The sequence below is a fragment of the Papilio polytes genome, unplaced genomic scaffold (genome assembly GCF_000836215.1).
Source record: "Papilio polytes unplaced genomic scaffold, Ppol_1.0 DF821289.1, whole genome shotgun sequence".
NCBI classification, from domain to species: domain Eukaryota; kingdom Metazoa; phylum Arthropoda; class Insecta; order Lepidoptera; family Papilionidae; genus Papilio; species Papilio polytes.
In genome coordinates, this window is record NW_013527915.1 from 5,936,247 (window position 1) to 5,947,404 (window position 11,158).

The 11,158-nt window shown below is 32.7% G+C and overlaps 2 protein-coding genes across 2 annotated transcripts in view; one reads left to right on the top strand and one right to left on the bottom strand.

Moving 5' to 3' along the window:
• Positions 1–54: 54 nt before the first annotated feature.
• LOC106109199 (lanC-like protein 2) lies at positions 55–3,543 on the bottom strand. Its single transcript, XM_013290608.1, has 8 exons — positions 3,382–3,543; positions 2,681–2,863; positions 2,328–2,485; positions 1,625–1,763; positions 1,314–1,454; positions 887–1,072; positions 670–816; positions 55–334 (listed from the first exon to the last, which is right to left on the bottom strand). Exons 1-8 carry the CDS (start codon positions 3,457–3,459, stop codon positions 152–154), a joined length of 1,215 nt encoding a protein of 404 aa, XP_013146062.1. The 5' UTR covers positions 3,460–3,543; the 3' UTR covers positions 55–151.
• Positions 3,544–4,087: 544 nt separating this feature from the next.
• Positions 4,088–11,158, top strand: part of LOC106109403 (cyclic AMP response element-binding protein B) — a 13,587-nt gene continuing 6,516 nt past the window's right edge. Inside the window, exon 1 of the mRNA XM_013290888.1 lies at positions 4,088–4,174. The gene's annotated coding sequence lies outside the window, so the exon portion shown is untranslated. The remainder of the gene's footprint in view (positions 4,175–11,158) is intronic.

Sequence of the window (11,158 nt, forward strand, 5' to 3'; positions counted from 1 at the left end):
CTTTTATATTTTTTGTATTTTATTGTAAAATAAAATTTCAAACATTTTCAAAAGTTGAGTAGATGAAAAAACGAAGCATTAACATTTATTTTTAAAATGCAATAAATTAAAAATAGATCACAATACTTTGTATAACATTTTAAATGGGGTTCTACAATGAAAAAGCGGGAAACGTGGCGTCTTCCGGAGATGTGATGTCAGCAGCTAAGTAGAGTCGTCCTAGCAGACCCTCAAACAAGGAGGCGGGTCTGTCCGGCGCGTGCTGCTCCGTGTCCGGCATCTCCACCGCGCACCACTCCATGAAGCAGCACGCACGGTATAAATGAATAGGATCCTGCAAACATATGTAAGACAACACATTTATACAAGAAAATTATCAGTAATATCTCATATTCAGTTACGATTGATGTGTAGGGTAACAGTACTGGATAAGGGAAAGTCAGATTATAGCACCAGTGGTAGAGAAATGTTAGTAAAAGAAGGGAAGAATCGTATGTTACAAAAAGGGAGGTAGACTTAGAAAATGGAGATTGAATGGTGACATGATCAAGAAAGGAGTGACAACAGAATATCGGAAGAAAGACACCTGTTGCGCCGTACTCTTGGGAGTAGGACAAGGACAGGAAGATGGTGATATCTCTGTTATATACATTAAATCAAGAAACTTACTTTGGTAGTTTGATACAAATATAAGAAAGAGTACGCGTTTCCACTGACGCCGTGGCAGAGGCTGTAACCTTTAGTGCACAGACCACGCTGCCAAATAACTTCGCCGCACTGAAGAGCTGTTTTAAAATAATTGTTGTCTTCAAAAATCTGTAACAATAGGCCATCAAATTAGCAAAGACTTCTGTATTTAACATTAACATACAATATAAAGGTTTACCTGATAAGCTAGAACGAACAAGGCAACAAAACCTGGAGCACCATGACACCACTGCACCAACTTGTCTCCAGAACTACTTCCTAAAGATGAGGGGAAATTTCCACTTGCATATTTCTGACGCGCCAACCAATCCAGTGTAGGCTTCACTAATGTCCGCATGTCTTGATGGTTTACATAAGAGCGACCCTATTTAATAACATATTTCAAATTAGTCTAGAATAATTAAAAAAGTCGGCAAATTGCATATCAAACAAATTCATTTACAAAGTATTTGTATTTTCAATACAATAAAGAATATTTATTCACGATATAATCTACACATTATTGTGTGTAAACACAAGGCAAATCACAAACAGGTGATACTCCCGATCAATTAGTGACAAATACTCAAATAATTTTTAAAACAAATATTGGCAATTATACTTACTTGCAATAAAAGATATAATATACCAGCAACACCATGCGCTGCACCAAGGTAAATCTTATCGTGCCATTGCCACAATAGCGGGCTTTCCGACTTCATCTGTGCCGAAAACGATCTTCCAGATTTTAATATATTAACAATCACCTATTAACATAGAACAAGAACATGTTTATTAAGAATCACCATCAAAACTTTAGTCACAAAACATTTATTAAACATTCCTATAAAGGGTTTAATGTCAGCTTATTATTTGAACATACTTTACCTCTGAATTTAAATGTAATAAAAAAAATACTTTGCCTGTTTATGATTACCTTTTCTATATGTTTTGATGGTATAACATCAGGCTCACGGACATACTCTTTTACAAACAGCAGGGCATATAAATATCCAGCGGCACCATACAGAAGTTCATCGGGTGATTCTTTTAAAAGTGAAATAAGATCTAGTAACCTAAAAGGAAGAAATTAAATTACTATGTAATGGAAAAAGCAACTTAAGAGAACTGTATGGGGGTTTGTAACTGTGAGCACATGTTGGAACAGGCAAATAGTAAGCAGATCTAAGTTACCCCAATTATTAACCAACCCTGCACATCATACTTGTTATGTTAAGTTAAGCTAACTCAAACTTTATAAGGCTAACTATATTTATAATAATATAATAAAGGATAAACACTCTATTTTGTGGCATAGGATGTCAGCATTTACAACATATTTTTGGATAATTCCTTCTTTAATAAAAAGCCCTACACTTACAAACTTTAGGCTATATATTTTCACTCTTTTAAACTTAGGGAATAAATTAATTGTAAAAATTACCTTCATATGGGAATGGGACCATAAACTACAAGTTGCCAACATTAAAGAAGCAAGGATATTATGGTAATTGTGATTTTAACATTTTACAAATGTAAACATTAAAATAAAGTTTTTATAATGTCATGCAAAAAAAGCTGCACAGGAACAGCTAGTAAATGAAAAATACTCAACTTATATGTAAATGTTAGCAGCATACCTTTGAACTAATGTATTATGATCTGGTAAACTCTTTGGACGATTGTTTCCCATTTTATAGGAAATTATTGTCGCAATTGCAAGTGGGCCCGCGTCTCCGCAAAGAAAACTAATACGATGACCTTTTAAACTTCTTAAATCTAAATATTGCAAGGCCAACTAAAAAATAGAATGAAATAGTTGTATTATATCTATACAAATATTTCCATAGAAGTCTATATAAAAAAAGTTTCTTTAATATTAAATTGAAAAAACCTATTAAAAAGATAGAAAAACATTAGTTGAGCATTTAATAAGACTGAGAAAGAGTCAAAAACTCAAAAAGTAACTTCTGTGTTAACATATAACAATTACCTTCAAGTAGTTATCATCTGCTCTTGTGTGTTTCAAGTAATGCATTAAATAGAACAGAGCTAAACCAGCTGACCCTGTGTATACCGTGCCATTGTTAAATATTTCACTTTGCATTTTTGTTGTTAACATATGTAGCTTCTTCTCCATATAGTCGTTTAATTTGTTTTGAAAGATTTTGGAGATCTAAAGATGAGATGTTAAACTGTCAATAGTTTTGGTTGGAACATTACCAACTTATAAATAAATCATTATAAAGGATGCAAACTTAGTATTTTTACTACATAATAGATCACACTTTATGTAAGACCATCATTATCAACTCCTATACTTCCCCAGCAAGGGGCTCAGAGCCTACACTTAGCTATGGGTTGAACAGGCCATATTTAACCACAATGGTCCAATGCAGATTGGTTGAATTCACACATAACTTTGAATTTCTTCACAATTATGTGCGGGTTGCAATACAATGTTTTCCTTTACCGTAAGAATGTTGGGTAAATGTACATATGAAATTCGAAAATCGGAAAACACATTGGTACCTAATGAGATACCCATGATACGTGCCCTTCTCCCATTTTACGCAATTCATGCTTATAGAATACCAGCTATACGAATTCTCTAATCAAGAAAGCTAAGGCGGATATTATGTTGATTACAAATATAAATTTATTGTTATAGCAAAAGATATACCAATTACCAACCCCTGTAGAAGTATCATTAAGAAGCATGTGCCCGACATCATTTTCAAAGTTATTATCAAAGAAATTTTTTCGCGACATTTTTATGTTTGTAGATTTTGATTATTTCGATTGATTGGTTTGTTTTTGTTTTTAAATTCACTGACATTACGATAACAAATTTTTGACATTGACATTTTGAAGTAAAAACTAAAACAGCTCGTGCAGTTTCCTGTTTCCTGCAAAGAGTAAATGGTGGTGGTGGTGTTAATGGGTGGTTTTGTTCTGTCATTAACATTCCTTTTATTTTATTTTAAAGGATTAATATATTGTCTATAGTAATTAATGAAATAAGTTATTAGGTAATAAATGTAAAATTTTACTTTGCAAAAGAATTTAAGATTAGTATATGACGAAAAACACAATAAATGCGTATATAATAAATATTCTTCACGCAGATTTATTAAAAGAAAAAAATCAATACAAACTAATTGGAAAACAAACCACCATTTTTCAAATGTTTTATTATCCATTTAATTTTCAATCATAATCAGTCTTAGGTTCCTCCCCCATTAGATAATAATAAATGTTGACGTAGAATTACATGCTTAAAATTAACCTCATTTCCCAGACTGATTTTCGTAAAACATTTCGTAAAACAAACAACAAACATTCGTAATACTCTGTGATAAATGTCATGCAAGATTTTGACTTTTGTACTTCCCGTTGTCAAAATAAATGATAAGAAAAATTGGTAGGAGAGCGCATGCGTCTGACAATTTTCGGCCATATTGTTATGACGCATACAAGATCATAGGTCTCCGCTAGGCGTGAGTCGTTACGTCATTTGCGAGAAACGTAACGAAACTAGTGATTTGTTCGGCGTCACATGTTTCAAAACTAGTGATTTTTGTAACTAGTTATTTCCATTGCAAAAATAATAGCCTATTAAAATAAACCCTCTGTAATAGATATAAAATAATTTCAATTTGTCATTTGTATTGCCTTTTTGAATAATTAAACTTTTTGTCTGATGCCTTGCTTATTTTAATTTTTGATTATGTTCGTACGATTACTAACTATAAGACTATCTTACTAAAAAACGCGTTTTATTTTCCTTCCTTTTGGTGTACAAACAAAAGACTAAAATTTTTAAGTAACAAAGCAACGAATGTTCAACAAACTATGTATTAATATTTGAGTCGATATTTTTGTTTTTAAAATTTCATAAAATAAATTACTTTTTCAATTAAGAAACAGGAAAAGTACACATTTTGGGTGTACTGAAACTATACCTCGAAATGACCATAACTGTAAAGTGATATGGCTATAACTGTGTTTGAATACAACACAGTAGTGGTCCACTATATTTTAGACTTTACGTAATATCCACATGAATAGCTGCTAGAACATTTATTCTGTCATAACTATTGATAAAAAGCACATGAAAATTGAATAAGTAAACAAATTTCAAGATTTTAAAAAGCTGTCCTTAACGAAAGCGATAAGAAATTAACAATTTTTACTCAGCTTCGCGCCTGTTGCATTAAGTTCAGCCGTGGCCCTATGAGTTAATATTTTATACTAATAATTTAGACGTCAAATGCTAGAATATTAGTTGGAGAATATGTTACAGTGGTTTACTTTCAATTAATTTCCGTAAAAGCTGCAAAAAATGTTTTTTTGTCTTAAGTGGACTCTCCCTGGTCCGAAACTGTCTAATATATCCCATCACTGTTTTGTGTTTAAAGCTATACAGTTGAGTCAATAAATTAACTTTCCTTCATACTTTATTCAGGCTTAGGACTGACTGCATTAAAAATTTAAGTGTATTTATTTTTGATAATATTAGTATAGATTAGTATTTACTATGAAACTATGACTTTTATAAAATTATTAATGCAGGCGTACTTAAAAGTTAATTTGATTGTATATACAATGATGATTAATATTTACAGCTTTTTACACTTTTAATTACATGTTTATTTAAACTTTTTCTCTGTCATTTGTTTTTGCACTTTTATTTACACTGTACAGTTATTTTGTTTGTTCGGCTATTTTCGGAAAAATCTTTTCGGGTCTAAGTTAACATTTAAATATGTCAATTGGGCAACTTTGTGTGTCTTCAATTGTGTGCGGCGGTTATTTATTGTGAGTCCTGTTTTGCTGAATATCCTCTCGCACGGAACTGAAGTTGCCATTATGTTGCCATACTTGGGTAGAAGTATAGCAAGGTTGGGATAAATATGGCGATTAAGTTGCCACCACAGCAATGGACAATTAAATTTCCCATTGTCGTTAAACATAGCTAGAATATTATCTTTTAAATAGGAGTCTACTTCCTTTATGGCACACGACAAAGGTGTGCCTACTTGCTGCTGCTGCGTTCCGACAATATTGCTTAAAATAGACCAAGGTGAAAATTTATCTCGAACTGGTATGGAAGCTGAGGTTGAAGTAGATTGCTGCGTTTGATTTTCTCCATATCGCCGCCGTCTAATTTCATCCGCAAGTATCTCTTCCAGCGTTTTTTTGGCTTTTGCCGCGTCATTTGTGTCAGAAAATACATTCAATTTGTATCTTGGATCTAAAATTGTACATATCGAGAACGTGCCACTTTTCTCAATACCTTCAAATCTTTTATCCAAGCCTGTTCGAAGTGCTGTAATTACGTTATTTGTTATAGCAGTGAAGCCTTGCAGGAGCAGCTGGACACAAGATTCTTTAAGACAGCGTGTCATGACTATGATGGTACTGGCTGTCATATAATTTTCACCACTCATTGCTTTCGTAGCTTCGTCAAATGGTTTCAAAACTGTGCACAGTTCATTAAACATTCTCCATTCTTCGACAGTTAATATGGGCAAATCTTTTTTAAGTATTGCAACAGTGGCACATATTTGGTTTTCTAGTTCCACAAATCGCTGTAACATGGAAAATGTGGAATTCCACCGTGTTGGTACTTCTTGTATCAAGCGCTTTGGTGTCAACTCCGGATTCTCTTGTGACTGTACTTTTAATAATTTCTCTGATGCTACTGTGCTAGTTTTAAAGTGACGGACTATAGTTTTAACTTTGTCCAAAGACGCTTGGACTAGTTTTAAGGCATCTTGAACTATTAGGTTCAATGTGTGGCCGTAGCATCCGTAATGCTTCCACCCTATGTCAATAATGGCTTTTTTCACATTAGCTGCGTTATCACTAACAATAAAATTTATTTTATTTGTTACCTTCCACTCGTTGGTGGATTCGAGCAATGCAGTTTGAATATTCGCACTGCTGTGAATGTCTTTAAATTCTGCACATTTTAATAAAAATGTTTTATGTACGAAATCTTTTGTTATATAGTGCCCCGTGACGGCAATGTAAGCATCATTAACTCGAGACGTCCATAAATCAGTAGTTAATGCTAGATATTCAATGTCATTTATTTCTTCTTTTTTTTTTAGAACTGTTTGGTCGTATAATGTGGGAATTAGAACGTTAGAGACAGTTTTTCGTGATGGTAACTCGTATCCAGGTATGTGTCGGGCAAATTTTTTGAAAGCACGCTCTTCTACTAAAGAAAAAGGGTGATAGCTATCTATAAAAAGGTCGGCAAGATCATTATCAATTTGTCTTTTTTTAGTTACTGTTACTTTTTTGCTAATTCCGTAGTTATCAATGCGCTGTTGCGTAGCGTGGTAAGTGGGTATGGTATTTGTAGCATTGGACGTAGAGTCGTTTGTAGAGCCTGATGCAGCATCGGAGCTGGATATCGAGAGCTGAGGTTGGACATCGCTCGGTGGTTCCTGTCGACGAAATTGTTTAGGTGTCCTTACCGTAGATTGCGCGGTACAAATAGCTGTATATGCATGTAGGTGTTTTCGCTTTAAATGTGTTTTTAAATTCGCAGTTGAAGTCTTGAAGCTATAAACTTCACCACAACTGTTACACTTTGCTTTTTTTTCATTATCTAGTTTTTGAAAAAAATCCCATAAAACACTAGAATTTAACCGAGACATATTTACACTATATACTACACTATATACTACTCTATATTCTACACTATATACTACTCTATATTCTACACTGTATACTACTTTATACTTTATATGCTACACTATATCCTAAATTTACACCTTATTTAGACAAACCTAATACCTATACGATCTACACTAATTATATTTACACAGTAACAAAAAAAGTTGCTTAATTTTTATATAAAACACCAAAACAACACAAAAAGTAAATTTAAGTCGAAAGTACTCAAAATTATACGTAAGTGCAACGACGAACTAAACAAACTGAATTGTTTTGTTTTACTTTTTAATCAAAATAACGACTGTTTCCCAGTGTTGCGAGAAATTATTCACCAACATGCTTCACTCGAATGTGTTATCTATTTGTAAGACATTACGTATGAAAATTAAACTTATGCTACAACTGTTATTCAGCTGTTTTGATTGATTGATGAACCACGGCGCGTGCACGTTCGGATTTATTAGTGTCACCCGCTCTCGCTTACTCGGAAACTATCGATCTGCCATCTCTCTCGCTCTAGCGGTCAGTAGGCGTGATACGAAAGAAATGGAACATTTTACAATTAACGCTATACATTCTGCCGACCTACCGATTTCGCTCGAATAAACATCGCATTTACAAAAATCATTACTCTAGGCAATATGGATATGACGCCAATTTGGACGTGACTTTTTTTCGTATGTTTTATTACTATAAAAAGATACTTTTAAAGATTTTTTTAAACATGATGTGATTTAGTAGCGAAATTTAATCATTAAAATGTGTCTTTTTATAAATTCGCTCGCCAAGTTCTCAAACGCAACTCTATTGGTCGCAGTAAGTGACTTATATATGGGGACGCTATGTTGTCAATACACATTTCATCTACGTTAGTTTATATAGAAATTCACTCTCGACTCGAAGTATTTTATTGTGAACACAATAACAAAACTAGCTTTAAAACAAAATGTAATGAATAGAATCATTAATTACCACTTATTTGCACCAGGAAAAATGAAATTTAAATAAAATATTGGTCGTTTATATTTCCAAGCAAATATTTTCATGAACACAATATTATGTATTTTCTCGTGACATCTTTGCATTGCATCTTATAAATTTATGCATAACCAAAAGTTGTTATCCGAATAAGTTAAAAAAATTGGTGTAATAAGACTGATACACAAAAAAGGCGCTTCAATATTTTTCATAACTACAGGCCTATCACAATTCTCTCTTGTATAGATAAAATTATAGAAAAATATTTTGGCAATGAATGACATAAATATATAATTAATAACAATATAGTAAAGAAAGAGCAATATGGTTTTCAAAAAAATACAAACACAATGCAACTTTTATGTAAATTCACGAATGAAGTCAATTGTTACTTGCTTGGGTTTCGTGGGTCTTAGTCAGTAGAATATTTATTGAAACTCCTTTTTATTCAACATTATATTTATTAGACTATAATAGCAACGTACTTGATAGTTTCGTCACACGATTCTAGAAGACTCGCTTAAAGCTTAAAGGAAATAGGTTAATATTGTCACAGACAACATAAAACATTACTTAAACGAAACAGAAGCATGTACTTGCACTATTTATAGATATTACTAAAGCATTTGAAACTTTAAAATTTTCTACTTTATATCAGAAACCCGACCAAAGTGATATACAGGGACCTCTTCTTGATTTATTTAAAAACTAGCTGTTGCCCACGACTTTGCCCGTGTGGAGTTTTAGAGTTCAAAACTTACGTTCGCCCCTTTTTTTCAACCTATCACCTAAAGGATTAACTTGGTATTCATCTACGAAATAACAAATCTACTGATGCCAAATTCAAAATTTCTGAGGCCGGTCGATTGTGAGCTGATTTTTCGGTTACCCTTATTGTTTGTGTTCGCGATATCTTCTAAACTATTAGTCCAATTTAAATACTGCAAAGGAAAATTTTATTCTACATAAAATTCCTCTGACAGCAAACGCATTTATTTGGATACGGATTAATATTGAAACCAATAAAAGAACGTCGCCAATAACGTGCGGTATTTAATTCATTTTGTAAACAAAAAAGTGTTTCTTGTAAGAAAACCGTTAAAGGCAAAAATATGCCATTGCGGACTTTCCTGTAGAACTTTTGGAGATCTACAATTTTTTAATACACCATTTTTATATATCTCTAACGGTTAAGGCAGCGTAAGCCGAGAAAAATTTTAACATTGTTATTTTTTAACGCCGTGGTCCAAAAATATGTTGTTTATTAATAGTTCCTCAACATTGGTAATAATTAAAGAATTTTAAAAATCGGCTCAGTAGTTTTTGAGTTATTTCAATACATACAAATATACAAATATTTCCTCTTTATAATATGATGAAGTATAGAAGTATAAATATATTATCATCACAACAGTCAAAAAATATTAAAGATAGATAACGTGTTCAGTGAGTTTATACCAACCGAAGAAGGAACGGCTCAAGGTTCGGTACTCGTTCCGACCGAATACCTATTGTATTGTAACGACATGTGTAATGTACTAACCGAGTGCTCTGTATACCAATTTGCCGACAACACGTGTATTATAATAGCAGATAAATGTTTGACGGACGCACAAAAAAATCCAGTCTAACTTTGATTTATTATGCAGATGGGCGAACGATGTAGGCTTGGTTATAAATTATGAAAAGACTAAACTTATGCACATACATTCTTCTCACATTCATTCGTCGTCCAAGCCATCCATAACAGCACACTCTCTCCAACGCCTACATCGTCAAAAACTTGCGTACAATATTGCAACAAAATTGATGTCGTTAAAGAACATAAATTTCTAGGTCTCATTATATACTATAAGTTTAACTGGAAGTCACATATTGACTATGTTTGCAAGAAATTAAGACCTGTTCTATCTAGGCGGTCCCTGCTTAGACAGAAGTTGCCATTTAAGATATTGAGGATGTTGTACAACTGGCTGTACTCTGGCTGACACTGTTATAGGCTATGGGTTGAGCAGCTACGGCATAACTTATACTAGCTATATGAATAATATATATTTATATACCGCAACTTAAAATACTAAAAACTATTATACCAAACAAATCGAAACAAAACTTTAATTATTGTAAAACTCTAGATATTCACAAAAGTAATACACTATTAGCGATTAAATAAATAACACCCCTATTAAAATTGAACCTAAGACCTAATCAATTACGTAAATTGTCTAATTTGTCTAAATATAAATTACTAACTTAACTTACAATAACTTGTATAGCAAGCGCAACTGGGAATATCTCCTGGCGCAGCTGCTCAACGACCTTGACAACGTCGTGCTCGAGCAAGTAATTAAAAAAACCATAAAAATGTAAAACTAATTTAAAAACGGCTTTTTTAAAACAACAACAAATATGTAATATATAAATTCAAATAAGCTTAGTGACTCCTGGGAAGGTTTAAAAGGTTCTTTCATCATTGAAAGGCAACGTTGTTTGTAAGTGGCATAGGCCATATTTTTCTAGTATTTCTTAAATGTAAAACGACCAGTGGGTACGCTTAAACCCTCTGGGTCTTTGTACTGCTTCAAATATTTTGTGAAATATCACATTTTGTTTTTGGCCAATAATTAGAAAAATAAATTATTTATAACACGTCTTTAGGTGCTTTTCCAAAGTTATGGGAAGGCTGCGTTTTAGTCGCATGAAAAAGATCGCAATTTTATTTATTTTTATTAGCTCAATTGTTGAATTTTTTCCAGTCAATATTTTTTTCTGGCTAGGCTATCTCATAACAGGTAGAAAC